This window comes from Nuphar pumila, chromosome 8 (genome assembly GCF_984573655.1).
Source record: "Nuphar pumila chromosome 8, dmNupPumi1.hap1.1, whole genome shotgun sequence".
Taxonomy (NCBI): domain Eukaryota; kingdom Viridiplantae; phylum Streptophyta; class Magnoliopsida; order Nymphaeales; family Nymphaeaceae; genus Nuphar; species Nuphar pumila.
In genome coordinates, this window is record NC_143256.1 from 7,558,522 (window position 1) to 7,575,315 (window position 16,794).

Sequence of the window (16,794 nt, forward strand, 5' to 3'; positions counted from 1 at the left end):
ATGTATTTATATATATATAATAATAATATAATATTATTATATATACATATATGTACAGTTTTACATTTTAACATGGGTGCGGGTGCGGCGCAATTTCAAAAATTTTGGACATGGGGACTCGGCTATATATATATATATATATATATATATATATATATATATATATATATAACAGTAAATTAACACATAAAGATTGTACATTTTAAAGCAAAAATAAAAAAGTAATTCTTAACAACACAAACGCACCCAAAAGGCACAAACCTGGCAAGAACGATGCAGGGGGTGATGAGTTGTGGAGCCTGATTCAGATTTTTGCCCTTACAGGAAGGGGGGTCTGGGGGCTCCCCCCGGCGCGGACTCATTCAAAATGAGTTTGAAAATGGACTTTTATAGACTCAGTCAAAGTTGACCGAGTCTATAAAGTAGATGGACTCGGCCCAAGTGCGTTGACCGAGTTCAACACCTGTAGACCGAGTCCGCCCCGTGTCCAAAGCCGCACCCATGTCGGGGTGTGTCACACTGGGTGTGTCGCCTCCCCAGCCGAGTCTGTGTGACATAGTGAATGAAGGACATGTATCTTTAAATATTTAAGTACATTGTGATACTTCTATGATTCTATCTGAAAGAAGTATGTAAGATACATAGGTACATTATTATAAGCTATTTCTTTCCCTTTTGAATATGCAGCTAGGGTATGGCTTAATTTAGTACAAATGATAAATGAAACTTTTAGTTATTGTTCTGTTCATCAGCTTTAAAGGTATCAAAGATAGAGTTTTGAGGAACAACTAATTTGCGTACCTTGTTTTTTCTAATGACCAAGGTGCAAGTAATGGAGATTATGCCAAATTCCAGCAACACGGTACCGGCAGTGTGAGGCATCTGTTGCCAGCGCACCATGAAGAAAAGGCTGAACTGAGATGATTATGGCCTACCATGCCGGTTTCAGGTTATAAACATCATATGTGCTATATAGGGCTCGACTGTTTCTGAAGGGTACTAATTTACGACTAAACTTATGTTTATTCTTATGAATCAATATGTATAATCACTCTTTATGTAAGTTATTTGCTCCCATTGAAATGAAACGTTTTCTTTTTTTACTTCACTGGCACCTAGCCTTTCATATTTCAAAATTAAGACCAAAGATGTGTTTGAATTCGCACATGCAGGGAGGGGGGCGGGGGGGAGAGAGGAGAAGAGGACATTTGTGTTAAATTATGTAATCCATTTCATGTTCTCCAATATATATTTTATATATATAAGGTAATACATATACATATATTATATATATGTATATGTATTTACTTATTATATATATAAAATATATATTTATGTATTGATAGCCGTAGGGATAGTTTAGTCTTTTTATGCATATTCTTTTTCGTGAATATGCTTGTAATTCTTTTTTGTATTTTCTTTTTCTTTTTCGTTAAATTCTTTTTCTTTTTATTAAATAAGTTGAATTTACCTTGGGAGGGGCCAACACACTAGTCGTTGGACCCCTCCAACGGTCACATTTGTGACCGTTGGAGGGGCTCCAACGACTATGTGTGGAGCCCCTTCCAAGGCCCACTAATGCCCTATAAATAAGGGCCCTCATTCTTGTATTAGGTATGGCTTTGAGTCAAAGCCCAAGCATTCAATAAAAGCTTTTTATTCTTTTAGTGCATTTGTGAGATTGATTTGTGCTTTTGTGCACAAGTGTTCTAAGTGTTCTTATTGTGCATGTGTGCACGTATTTGTTATCAAGAATATTAAGGTCTTGATCTTAGCATCTTGTTGAAGATACTTTTACAATTTGATCGTAGAAAGTTTCCAAAAGGTTGATTTTTTTTCTCTATGCAGTTAAATTGAGTTGTTGAAAGCAACCTAAAATGGGAATAAAAAAACAACCAACGGCAGGTTTATGTGCGAAAAAGAAAGTCTTGACAGCTGACTACCACATCCAGTGTAATGAAAGTTCCTCTCCAAAAGTGTCTCTGTTTTCTATTAGTTCCATAGGTGCCACTGAATTTTTTTTGTACAAATGGCAGTATGAAGTGATGGAGATGTGACATTTGGTCAGTCTGGGCCACTGCATCACCAATCAATGAAAAAGAAAGAAAAAAAAAAAAGGATTCCATTCTCCAAAACAAAGCCATCTAAACATCAAGGCAGACAAGTAGAATGCATATTCATTGGCAATTTAATTAATATCGACTAAAATACAAATATATCCATAACAGCCATTCTGTACTAACCATGGATCGTACAAGCCTCAAGGCACTCCGGTAAACCTGCATGGCCATGTACAAATAATCATGAAAAAGGTTGCTTCCATGCAGCTAATTAAAAATTGCAGTAATTGGAGGAAAGGAAGATGAACAAGTGGTTTTTAATCACTAATGTATTTAAGAGTGTCTCTTCAGGCAGATTGAATCAACATGCAAGACTGACAAAACAATTAAAATCAGTCAGAACCTTCATCAATGATACAGCCAAACCTTACAATTTCTTTGCCCTTGGTAAGAGATCATCTTACTCAATTCTATATACATGGAAACAAAATCTGCTTTAACCATAGAATCATAACAATGAAACAAACATTCAAATAAAAATAACATTTATAGCAACAACAACAACAACAACAACAACTACGCCTTCATCCCAAAACAATTGGGGTCAGCGATATGAACCAAAAAAGAAATTCATTTTGGGTCTTCCACATGAATCATTTTCCTCCAATCATTTCTATCCAACGCCATGTCCTCGGTGAGGTTCAAAGCATTCATATCCTTTCCTATCATCTCCATCCAAGTCTTCCTAGGCCTACCCCGACCTCTTTTAACTAATATATTTTCCCATTTCTCCAACCTTCTAACTGGAGCATCATTAGGCCTTCGCCGAATATGTCCAAACCACCGTAAACGATTCTCTCGCATCTTATTTTCAATGGGTGCAACACCTACCTTCTTACGTATCTCTTCGTTCCGAATCTTATCTTTTATTGTATTTCCACACATCCATCTAAGCATCCGCATCTCAGCTACACTCATTTTTTGAATATGATGTCTCTTGGCAGCCCAACATTCCGTACCATATAGTAAAGCGGGTCTAATAGTCGTCCTATAAAACTTTCCCTTCAACCGCAATGGCATTCTACGATCGCACAGCACTCCAGTAGCACTTTTCCATTTCATCCACCCAACCTTTATCCTATGATTTACATCTCCATCAATTTCTCCATACTTTTGAATGATGGATCCTAAATATTTGAAATAATCATTCACCGGTATATCTTGCTCACCAAGTTTCACTACACTCCCATCACTACTTCGTTGCTTACTAAACCGACATTCCATATATTCAGTCTTACTCTTACTCAACTTAAAACCTCTAGCTTCCGACATTCCATAAAAATAACATTTATAGCATATATGAAAAATAAGAAACATAAAAAAATTGACTTGCAATCAGCACATATCTTACGCATGGACAAGGATAGCAAGTTGCACATATGTGGTGGCAGTTAAATCCACTAGTTTTACCAGCATCAAGGGAGAGAAAATTAATGGATAAAACTCCCAGATATGATCAAGAAATATTGTAGACTTAGTAACCGCTCCTCCAAGAATCCTAAAGGACTTCATTGGTTTCAATCCAACATATCATAGCACAGAGATTTTATTAGATCTCTTTTGTCAATATGATGTTAGCTTTCTTTTTGGTTCTTTCTCGGCCAATCAAGAATTAAATAAGGGTTTCTTTATTGTGGAATGCAGTCTAATTTGTGGAGGATTTGGTTATGATGAATGAAAGGGCACTATCCAAAAATATGAATGACCATAGTGCCTTCTGAATGAAGAAATGGGGTTTTGGTTGATGTTTCTTCACAGCCGTGGTAGAGGAACTATGATGGTACAACAGCCAAATTTTTTATTCCTAATTAAAGCCTCTTTCACACAAAACCAGGTGGAAAACCTGGTTTTGGGTGTCAACCAGGTTTTACCCCTAAAACCTGGTTTGGTGGTTGTTTGAGTACACCAAACCAGGTTAGGTATGTCAAATACACAAATTAGAGAGAGAGAAGTTAGGGTTAGAGGAGGCTCAAGAGAGGAGGGAACCAAAATAATCCATATTGCACTATCATAAGCGCGTGAAAAGATATAGGAGGGTCAACCCCCTTAGAGAACATCAAAAAGAAAAATTAAAGAAAGACTAGAAAGACTAGTATACCCCCTTCTTTGTAGGGTATATAAATAATAGCCTAATAAAGCTACTTTACACATACTTATACTACACTATATTACATAGACTTTCAATACTCTCCTTCAAACTTGGAAGAATATAACGGAATCATTCCAAGTTTGGAAAGGAAAGAAGTGAAATGCAAAGGAGAAAGACTTTTTGTAAACACATCTGCTATCTGATTCTTTGAGCTGATATGCTCAAATGCTATAATCCCGTCTTCATAAGCTATGTCACAGGGATTCGGCCAACCAGGTGCCGCACCCGCGTCGACGCGACGCAACGCGGGTGCGCGTGCGGGTGAGGCACCTGGTGCAGTCAACGCAATCCTGGGTGCGGTCAATGCACCCAGGGTCATTTTGGTCCAATTTTTAGATTTTTAAAAAAAATTATGCCCGGCGAAATGAGCTGCAGAGGGAGGATTAAGACAAATTTTTTTTGCCCTAATCCTCCCTTTGTCTCCTCTCCGACTCCCTCTACTCTCCGCCGCCACCGACCGCTCCGCCAGACCTCTTCAGGTATGCCCCCGACTCCCTCTGCTCTCCTCCTTTCCTCTTTGTCTTCCCTCTCTCCCTCTTAGAATGTCAGGGAGGGGCTCGGCATCGTCGTGGCTGCGAGCGGTGCTAATTTGCCACGAGGTGCTTGGGTGCTCGACTTCTCAACATGTCCATCGTGCACATGGTTGTGCGCACGGCTTGTGCTTTTTGGGGTCTCTGTGTTTGCTTTCCCTTTGCCGCAGCAGAATTGTGTCCCTACTCGGTGCTAACTGCTCAACTGCAAGGTTCCTTGTGCATCTTGCCAGAGGGCTTGGACATGCGATTTGGCAGGCCACACTGTAACGTTCTATCATTGTTGGTTCCCTTGCCGCTATGTGGGCTTTCGAATGTTCGGTATGTGTTGGCTCAGGTGGGGAGTCGAAACAGCTCTCCTTCCTGCACTGATATTTTCAATGTCGGAATCGACGGATGACGCTTCACAGTTGCGTGGCCTTCGGGCCAGTGCTGCAACGTTTACGAGGGCACACAGGCAAAACTTAATTTTTTTTCATTAGTGTTAATGTTGTTAACTGATAAAACTTAAAAATTGTATAATATAATTTTTTTGCCGCACCCCCGCACCCATGTGACATAGTTCATAAGCCCTTCTTGTATAATGGCAATCTATTTCAATATGCTTGGTGCGCTCATGAAACTCTAGATTTTTGGCAATATGAATACCGCTCATATTGTCATAATATAGCTAAGTTTTCTTGTCATAAAGAATTTTCAACTCCTTTAATAGTCATCGTATCAAAATAATCTCAACCACAACTTGAGTCATTGCTTTGTATTCAGCTTATACAGTGGACAAAGCAACCCTTTGTTGCTTCTTGCTTTTTCATGAGATAAAAAAGCTTCCAAGAAAAATACAAAACCCTATAGTAGAAAGACGATCTCTAGTGGAGCCTCCAAAATCAGCATCATAAAAAGCTCTCAACTCTTTGTCAGACGAAGACGAGAAAAACATGTCATAGTGCATAGAATCTCTGACATACTTGATGATCTCGAATATGGTTGTCAAGTGAATTGATCTTAGAGCACTCATAAATTGACTCACTACATGAACTGCATGAGTTATATCAGGTCCAGATATAGTCAAATATACAAGGCTCCCAACTAACTCTTGTATACTACAGAATCTTCTAGCTTAACACCATAAGTTGCCCTCATCTTCAAGTTTGCCTCTATGGGAGAATTTACCTATTTTGAGTCATCTGCCAATCTTGCTTTCACATCCAATTCCATAGCATACTTATGTTGGGACAAGTACAGTCTCCTTGGAGAGTAGGTTATCTCAAGCCCCAAGAAAATACTTCAAACACCCCAAATCTTTCATCTTGAACATATTGGTATGCATCTTTTGGTCTCTTCAGTCTTCTTTGTCATCTCAAGTGAGAATCATATCATCCACATAAAAAAACAATATACATTTTTTAAGAGCAAAGAAAGAGACAAACATGCAGGATCATAATGACTCTGCTCAAAACCAAGTGACCTCATTGCTGAATTGTACTTCTCAAACTAAGCTCGAGGTGCTTGTTTGAGACCATATAGAGCTCTGTGAAGCCTGCACACTCTGTCTTCCGGATCTGAGTATCCTTGTGGTAATTCCATACACACTTCATCTTGTAAATCTTGATTCAAGAATACATTCTTGACATCTAACTGCCAAAGGTCCCATTGTTGCATGGTAGATACTGCTAACAGCGTGCGAATTACGGTCATATGAGCCACAGGAGCAAAAGATTTTGCAAAATTAATTCCAAAACACTGACTTTATCCCTTAGCTATCAATCTAGCTTTATACCTCTCCACTGACTCATCTGCCTTTGTCTTTACCTTACACACCCATTTGTTGCCAATAATATTTTTCTTTGGAGAAGGTTTCACTAGTTTCATGCCTGCATTTTTCAAGTGCATTCATTTCATCAACTATGGCTCTCTGTCTCTCCTCCTTTTCTGTTGCTTTTGCATAGGAGTTAGGCTCAACACAGGAATGAATTAAGGCTAAGAAAGCATGATGATAAGGTGCAAAGGACTCATGGAACACAAAACGAAATGAAAGTGCAAAAGGTCTAAAACTTTTACGCACCTAAAAAGATGCAGAAGAAGAAGATGGTAACTCTAAGTTTTGTTGTTGTTGTCCCCGATCAGTTATCGCAGGAATGGGATAAAGATTGGCCTCTTCACTTCCCTACTCTTCCACTTGATCTAAAAAGGAGATTTTAATCACTTTCATGCCTCCTCGAGTAGGTTTGACCAAACCTATCATCTCTAGTTAAAACTTACTCACCTTGGCTCTCCGTCAGCTCTCTCCCACATTCCCATTCTTCAAAGAGAACTAAGAAGGACAAGTCAGTCTCATTTTATATCTTTTCTCTATACTGACTAAAATATAACATATTCTTTTGAAAAACATGTTTAGATACCCACACGTTCTTCTCAACCGAATCATAACACTTATATCCTTTTTGACCCTCAGTGAAACCAAGAAAGCAACATTTTACAGCTTTAGAAGATAACTTGTCTATGTATCTCTCAGCTAGCAAAACAAAACATACACAACCAAATACCTTCAACATATCATAGTTTGAAACTTTTTCATACAATTTTTGTGCTTCAAAAGGCATACGATAAATCTGATAAATGCTCAGTTAAATTGCATCTGTCAAAAACACTTTGGGTACTTCTCCACCAAACAGAAAAGCTCTTGTTGTCTCCAAGATATGTCTTTTTTTTCTCTCAACTACACCATTATGCTCGTCGTTGTAGGGACAGGACTTTTGGTGAACCATGTTTATATATATATATATATATATATATATATATATATATATATATATATATATATATATATATATATATGTATTTTTCTGTTTTATTCAAAATACCTAATAGGGGTATTTTGGCCTTCTAACATGTAATAAAAGTTTTAAAACAACTTATTTTAGGTTTTTCCTTTTCTTTATTTTTATTTTATTTTATTATTTTTCCCTTTTTTTATCATTGGGGACCCCATAAAGGGAGTCATTGGAGTCTCCAACGGTCATAAATATGACCGTTGGGGCTCCCCAACGACTCCTTTGTGGGGAGCCCCAATGCTCCCTCTGTAATATCGCGTATTTTCACACTTAGTCATTTTGAGATTTTTCAAAAAATTGGCTAAGTATAGAAGAAAATCAGTAAAACCTTGATATAGGTCGGTGTCTCTTGAGTTTGGGTTTTGCTCAAGTATCATCGACAAGGTCGAGATGAGCCAATCAAAAGGTGAGAAAATTTTTTATTTTTAACCTTTAAATTTAAGCAAAATTTAGAAGCGAAATTCAAGTTATATATCATTGGATGCATCTCAAAATTCTGAGTGTAACGGTATTCTATTTTTCAGGATTTGGGCTACGGTTGGCCCGAAAATCGCGTTTTCCCAAAAAAAGGACCTCCTCAACGAATCGGGTCCGGATTTGGATTGGTCTAGATCCAATGGATTTGATCCAAATTAATATAGATCTGGACTCTATCCAAGACCTATATTAATCTGGATTTGATCCGGTCCTAGACCCGTTTGGATTTTTGGAGATGGATTTGAATCTTGGATTCAGATCCAAATCCAAATCCATGCCCAACGAATTTCCAGCTTTAAATTTATTAGATACCTTTAAATTGAAGTTAATTAATGTTAAGAAGTCTCCCAAGTTAATATGGCAACTTTTGGAAGCTTTTGGATATTTATTTATTATTTAATATTTAATAATTAATTAATTAATTAATTCAATTTAATTCCAAATTTTCATTTTGGTGTTTGTTTAGGACTCCTAGTAGAGTGCTTAAACACACATGGAAGAATCTAGGAAGGTTTGAGAGACTTAGAGTCCAAATGAATTAAAATTTTTGAAAAGTCAACTTAAGAATTTCAAAACATTTGAAACTCTAAAGAGAGAAAAGAGTCCAACTTTGGGAGAGTTCCCTCTCTCCAGCCCATCTAGAAGGGGCTGGAGAAGAGGAGGGCATCACCCCCTCTTTGCCTATATAAACATCAAAAAAAAAAAAGAGAAAAAGAAAGAGAAGAAAAAAGGGAGAAAGAAAGAGAAAAAAAGAGGAAAGAAAGAGAAAGGAGAGGAGGAGGAGATCATCTTTCTCCGGTCATCCGACGTTTCCACTATCAAATTCACATTCCTTTTCAATCTACACGTATGGTACAGGTTTCCTCTTTTGATTCAAGTGAGAAATTGAATATAGATTGGATTTTCATGCAATATTTTGGTGAAAATCTTAGAAAAAGAGTAAAATCCAGATATTTACTCTAATATGGGTTTTATGTTTCTCTTTTTTAGAATTTATTTTGAAGAAAATACATATAATCGTGTTAGTACTCGAGAATCCCTAAATCGGGGCAGATTCATCATGTTTGTAACATGCACAAATCTGACCCAGATTTAGTGTTAAATTATGTATATATAAATATATATATACATATACTTATATATACACATACGTATATATATATAAGTATATATATACATATATACATATCTCTTTTTTGTTTTTTCTCCAAATACCCAATAGGGGTATTTTGGTAAATCCCCATGTAAACTCTTCCTCTTTCCTTTTCTCTCCCTTTTTGTACTTTTTCTTTTTCTTTTTTTGTTTTTTCTTTTGCTTTTTGTAAGACCACAAGGGGCCCACTCATCTTGTCGTTGGGGCCCCAACGGTCATATTTATGACCGTTGGGGCTCCCAACGACTAGATGGGAGCCCCCTTGTGGTCCCTTCTTCTTGGCCTCCTCCTCTACAAATAGAGGAGGCTTTCTCTTGTATTGTATTGGGTTTTTTACCCTCTTCTTTCTTTCTTCAATAATATTCAACTTATGACTTTAAGTCATTTTTTCTTTAGTTGGTTTTTTGTATACACTTTTACTGTTTGTGTTCTTGGCTCTTAAGGTCACTCTTAAAGAGTGGTTTGCTTTATCGGTGCTTCCGCCCCTCTTCATTACATGGTATCAGAGCAAGGTTGGTGATCGGGCTTCTCTTTTTTGTCATCTTGGGACGTGTGTCTCTTAAGCTTTTGAAGAAAGGAAGACTATTCGGCACCTATGGAACGCGATTCTAAAGTTGAGCTTTCTTTTAAGCTCAATGGATCCAATTACCTTATGTGGGCCTCCGCTATGGAAAATCATCTAAGAGGTAAGAAACTTTGGGGTTTTGTTATGGGAACTACTCCCGAACCCTCTCTTGTTCTCACTAAAATTGAAAGTGGGATTGAAAAAGCGTTAGATGGCGATGAGCACATCAAAGCTATCAATGACCATCAATCCAAAGTTGAGGATTGGGAAAGTAACCATGCCAAAATCTTGGCATGGTTTATGAACAATGTTGACCTCAAAAATTGTGCCAGCATTGCTAAGTTTAGAAGAGCCAATAAGGCATGGTTCTTTCTTAAGGGTATGTATACCCAAAAGGATCTAACTAGACAATTTTTTTGTCAAGAAAAAATTTGTTCTACTAGACAAGCCGATATGAGTATACGTGATTACTTTAGTTCTTTAACCCCCCTTTGGGATGAGCTTGTTCTTCTTGAGCCCAAATGGATGGCTCCGGAAGAAATTGAGTTGAGAAGACAACAAATTGAAAAGCAGCATTTTTTTCAATTTCTCCATGGTCTTCGACCGGAATTTGAACAAGTTAGGCGATCCCTTCTCCATAGAAGTAAAGCCTTACCCATTGAAGACGCCCTTGCCGAGGTATGCCAAGAAGAAACTCGACATGGCCTAAGTATTAAGATTGATGAAGTTTTGGCCGTTACTAGGCTCCACTTTAACAAAAATAATGGATATAGAAAGGGAGTGATTTGTCACTATTGTAATGAACCGGGACACATTAAACCAGTTTGCCCAAAGCTTAAGGGGAAAGTGGTTGTGGTTGGAGAAAATTCTCCAAAGAAGGAAGAAGAAAGTATCAAAGAGGGAGATATCAAAGAAACTCTTAATCATATCTTCAAAGTTCTCCAACATCTTCTCAAGACTTTTTCATCTTCAACATCCGGAGCCGTCATCGCCTATTCTTCATCACCTCCAGGTATGTGGATACTTGACTCCGGTGCTTCTTTTCATATGACATCTCATAAAAACTCTCTTTCTAATGTTTTTTACGAACCCATATTTTCTTATGTTTCAACGGCCGATGGGACATCTTTAAAAATTGAAAGTATTGGAACACTTGATTTTAAAACTTCTCAAACCTTTTTTGTTCCTAAAGTAAGGGTCGTTCCAAAAATTAATCTAAATTTTTTTTCTGTTTCCCAAATCACTGATCCTGGATACCAAGTCTCTTTCTCACCTAAAGATTGCACCGTGCAGGATCTCCAGTCAGGGAAGCTGATTGGGCAAGGCCATAGAAGGGGTGATCTTTATTTTATGGACTTTTTGACTCTTCCACCAAAGTCATTTTGCAATCTTATAAAGGATAAAAGTATTGGAATTTGGCATGAGAGACTTGGTCATCCAAATTTTGTAAAGATGTCTCTTTTTCCTTTTCTGAACAATACTTGTAAAGACAAACACATGACTTGTAAATATTGCATTTTTGGGAAATCTAAAGCTATTCAATTTCCTCAAAAAAGTTATTTCACCACTCGGCCTTTTGAACTTGTTCATTCCGATGTATGGGGACCTTCCCCTATTTTATCCAAAGGAGGATTTCTGTACTATATGGTCTTTATTGATGACTTCACTCGATTTACATAGATTTACTTCTTAAGTCGCAAATCCGAAGTTTTCTCCTTCATTAAAGAATTCCATGCAATGGTTAAAAATCAATTTTTAGGAAATCTATCTATTCTTAAATCCGATTCAGGTGGCGAATACATGTCCAATGAATTTCAAATTTATTTGAAAGAAAATGAAATTTGCCATCAACGTTCTTGCCCAAACACTCCGCAACAAAATGGTCTTGCGAAAGAAAGCATAGACACATAATAGAAACCACAAGAACTTTATTAATCTCAAAAAATATTCCAAAATCCTTTTGGGCCGAAGCGGTTCTAACCTCAACATATCTTATCAATAGAACCCCTTCATCTTCTTTGAAAAATCTTTCTCCATTTGAGAAACTTTACAATATGTCTCTCGATTATAAAAGACTAAGAATTTTCGGATGTAAATGCTTTGTTCTAACTCACAAAAATGATAAGCTTTCTTCTAAAGCAATTGAATGTATTTTCTTAGGATATGGCGAAAAACAAAAAGTTATCGATGTTTTGACATATTCAAAAACAAACTTTATATTTCAAAAGATGTCACATTCTTAGAAGAAGAAAATAGTTTTTCGCATAAACCAAATGAAAATATTGATTATTCCTTTTTATTTGACTTGTTACCTCAAGAAAACGTCATAGATGATCATGTTGAATCTAGTGAATCTCTCATAGAGGATCATTTTGAACCTCCAAATGATGACCAAAATTTAGAAGAAAATGTACCAAGGCAAACGCAAGTCTACTCTAGAAGAAATAAAAGTAATCCTGCTTGTGCCCTTGAAAAATTCTCTCAAAATGAATAGATTGAAAAATCCTCTCAAAGAAGATCAAATCGTATTTCTAAAATACCAAATAGATTTGTATCTTATGATTCTTTTTCTCCAAATTTTCGAGCATGTCTGCTAGCTCTTCACTCAATTCATGAACCGACTCATTATAATGATGCTAAACAATATGGTCATTGGAATGAAGCAATGGAACTAGAACTTAATGCACTTAAAAGGGCACAAACTTGGGAGATCATTGATCCTCCTAATGGCAAGAAACCCATTGGATGTAGATGGGTTTTTAAAGTAAAAACTAAGAGTGATGGCTCTTTAGAAAGATATAAGGCTAGGTTAGTGGCCAAAGGATATGCCCAAGAGTCTGGGGTAGATTATGATGAAACTTTTGCCCCTGTTGCTCGAATGACTAGTGTTCGAGCTCTTATTGCAATAGCCTCTATTAAAAATTGGCCAATTTTTCAACTTGATGTCAAAAATACATTTTTAAATAGAAATTTAAATGAAGAAGTTTATATGGAACCACCTCCAGGTATAAATTTAAATGGTAAAATCTTAAAATTAAAAAAGGCCTTATATGGACTTAAGCAAGCTCCTAAAGCTTTGTATGACAAGTTTAGTAATGTATTAATCAATTTAGGATTTACTTCTTGCTATACTGACACTGCTCTTTTTGTTAAGAAGATTGGTGATTTCATTGTTATTCTTCTGTTATATGTTGATGATATGATCATCACTGGGAGTGACAAAAAGGGGGTAAATGATGTGAAGTCTATGTTAAAAGAAACTTTTGATATGTCTGACCTTGGATTCTTGAGATATTTTTTAGGAATTAAAGTGGCTTACTCCTCGCGAGAATACATTCTATCTCAAATGAAATTAGCAGCAGACATTTGTACCAAGTCAGGAATATCTGATGAAAAGAAAGTTGAGACTCCCGAAGTTATCGATGCAAAACTAAGACTTGAGGATGGTGTTTTTCATGAGGATCCACCCCCTGTCGTCAATTAATTGGATCTCTCACCTATTTATCCATCACCCGTCCAGATATAGCTCATGCGGTTCATGCTGCAAGCCAGTTTCAGCATGCACCTACTTCAGTTCATATGGCGGCCGTAATGAGAATTGTGCGATACATCAAAAATACCATCACCAAGGGACTCTTCTTATCCTTTTCCTCATCTCTTGAATTAACTGATTTTAGTGATGCTGACTGGGGAGAAAATCTCAATGATCGTATCGCAACTATTGGTCTTTGCATTTTTTTTAGGAGAATCTCTCATTTCCTAGAGATGCAAGAAGCAGCAAAAGGTCTCACTATCATCCACTGAAGTTGAATATCGAGCCATGGCAATGACAACAATGGAAATCGTATGGCTCAGAAGTCTCCTTGGTGACATGGGCATCCTCATTTCCTCTCCCACCAAGCTTTGTTGTGATAATAAAAGTGTGATCTATATTGCAAGCAATCATACTTTTCACGAGCGGACCAAGCATATCGAAATGGATTGTCATTATGTTCGAGACGAATACCTCAGAGGAACTATCACATTATCATACATTACTTCAGAATATCAACTGTTGACTTCTTCACCAAAGCGCTCCCAACTCCATGATTTATGTTTCTTCTTAGCAAGCTTTCGGTCTTCTCCCCGTAAAGTTTGAGGGGGCATGTTAAATTATGTATATATAAATATATATATATATATACATATACTTATATATACATACGTATATATAAGTATATATATACATATATGTATATATATACATATCTCTTTTTTGTTTTTTCTCCAAATACCCAATAGGGGTATTTTGGTAAATCCCCATGTAAACTCTTCTCCTTTCCTTTTCTCTCCCTTTTGTACATTTTCTTTTTCTTTTTTTGTTTTTTCTTTTGCTTTTTGTAAGACCACAAGGGTCCCAATCATCTTGTCGTTGGGGCCCCAACGGTCATATTTATGACCGTTGGGGCTCCCAACGACTAGATGGGAGCCCCCTTGTGGTCCCTTCTTCTTGGCCTCCTCTATAAATAGAGGAGGGTTTTTTACCCTCTTCTTTCTTTCTTCAATAATAACCAATTTATGACTTTAAGTCATTTTTCCTTTAGTTGGTTTTTTGTATAAACTTTTAGTGTTTGTATTCTTGGCTCTTAAGATCACTCTTAAAGAGTGGTTTGCTTTATCGGTGCTTCCGCCCCTCTTCATTACAATTTATTATATAAAAGAATCTTGGAACGGGATGTAGAAATAAGTATATACATGCATTTTTGTAACTGATTTGTTTGGTACATGCATTATTTAATTAAAAATCTGCATAAGAGTCATCATTGGGTTATGGATAGATGCAAATCTGAAACATGTTTATATTCTTGAGAGTGATTATCCATATGAATGCATACGTAAAGTATGAACCTGTACATGCAATCCAAATTGAGCAAAACCCTGTACATGCAATCCAAATTGAGCAAAACCCTGTATCTGTATGCATATTTGAACAATGCAATTTCCTATGCATGCAGCCTAAATTTGAATATGCATGTGCAGGTATCACTGAACCTGACTATGTGTGTCTTTGCATGTTAAATGCATACTCTGTTTTTGTTCTTGTTCAAAATCTATATATATAAAACAGGGGTTCTAGGGGCTGGTCTGGTCGGCTGACTGAGCCCAGCCGAGTGGGCTCGGCTTCGCAGATTTCAAAAAAAAAGGGGGGGTCAAGTTTTTAAAAAAAAATATAGATATTTTTGGTGGGCTGGCCAGGCCTTGCCAGACTTGGCTGGGGTCTGGTCGGGCTGAACCAGACCCGGCCTGGTGCTGGTTCGGCTGTAATGAAATGGTGGTCTTCAACAAATGCACAAATAACTCACAAACAAGTGTCTATTGGAGACACTACAAGCATGACCCTTGAAAGGGTATAAAAGGAAGAACACTTGAAAAATAAATAATACTTTATTCATGAACAAAATGCTTAAGAAGCATGGTTATTTACATTGAAGGGGTTCACCCCTATATATACAAAAAAGTGGAAGAGAGAGGAGAGCTCATTTTGAGCTCTCCAAAAGAGATGTTGGATTTCAACGTCTCTTAATACAGCTGTTGGACTACAGTCCAACAGCATTTATTATAGTTGTTGGACTACAGTCCAACAGCTATTTGCACAGTCTCAAATATCTAGTTTCTATTGAACTAGATGCTAAAAAAGAAAATAAAGAAAAATAAAAAAGAAAATAATAAAAGAAAATATAATAATATTAAATATATATATATATTACAGTTTACATTTTAACACTCCCCCTCAAACTTACGGTATAATAAGCGAAAGTTTGTCTAAGAGGAAGTGAAATCTGGGAGCAGCGAGAGACTTGGTGAAGAAGTCTGCTAATTGATATTCTGATGTAACATATGGCAGATCAATGGTTTCATGTAAGTATTCCTCTCTGACATAGTGACAGTCCATCTCAATGTGTTTAATGCGCTCATAAATGTCCGGTTGCTTGCAATGTAGATCGCACTTTTGTTGTCACAACACATCTTTGAAGCTTGAGTTGCTTTAGCTCCCATATCCGCTAGCAATCGTATGAGCCAAACAACCTCCATAGTGGTGGTTGCCATGGCTCTGTATTCAGCTTCGGTGGAGGAAAGAGAGACTTTCTGCTGCTTCTTGCACCTCCACGAAATTAAGGTTTCACCTAGGAACACACAAAAACCAGTAGTTGAGTGTCTATTATTGGGATCACCTCCCCAGTCAGCATCAGTATATGCAATTAAATTTAATGAAGATGAAGCAGACAAGAAGAGTCCTCGTGAAAGAGAGGATTTTAAGTATCTAATAATACGCAAAATCGCTCACATGTGCACGGAGGTGGGAGCATGCTGAAACTGACTGACTGTATGAACCGCATGAGTTATATCTGGCCTAGTAATGGAAAGATAAGAAAGAGCTCCAACAAGCTGTCTATAAGGAGTAGGATCATCAAGAAGTTCTCCATCATCAATTTTCATTTTACCATTGACAACTTTTGGAGTGTCTACTTTCTTGTCATCTGTAATTCCAGACCTGGAAACGATATCAAGAGCAAATTTAGATTGAAATATCAAATACCCTCGAGGGGAATAAGCAACTTCAATGCCTAAAAAATATCTTAATAAACCTAAGTCATTCATTTCAAAGTGAGTTTTAAGAAGAGATTTGATATTTGCAACTCCCTGTTTGTCGCCTCCGGTGATGATCATATCGTCCACATAGAGAAGAAGAATAATGATGCCTGCATCAGATTTCTTAACAAACAAAGCAGTGTCAGTTAAACAAGGTTGAAAACCAATATCAAGCATAACATGACTAAATCGGTCATACCAGGCTTTTGGAGCCTGTTTAAGACCATAAAGAGCTTTTTCTAGACGAAGAGCTTTACCCTTAGGGATATTAATACCAGGTGGGGCTTCCATGTATACTTCTTCAACGAGATTCCCATTCAGGAAAGCATTTTTGACATC

The 16,794-nt window shown here is 37.0% G+C and overlaps 1 protein-coding gene across 1 annotated transcript in view; it reads right to left on the bottom strand.

Annotated features, from left to right (window-relative positions):
* The window catches only part of LOC149829540 (protein HLB1-like), a 96,515-nt gene that overhangs the window by 46,688 nt on the left and 33,033 nt on the right, over nucleotides 1-16,794 (bottom strand). The window contains exon 11 of the mRNA XM_090015571.1: nucleotides 2,244-2,279. Within this exon, the coding sequence (XP_089871697.1) occupies nucleotides 2,244-2,279 (36 nt within the window). The remainder of the gene's footprint in view (nucleotides 1-2,243; nucleotides 2,280-16,794) is intronic.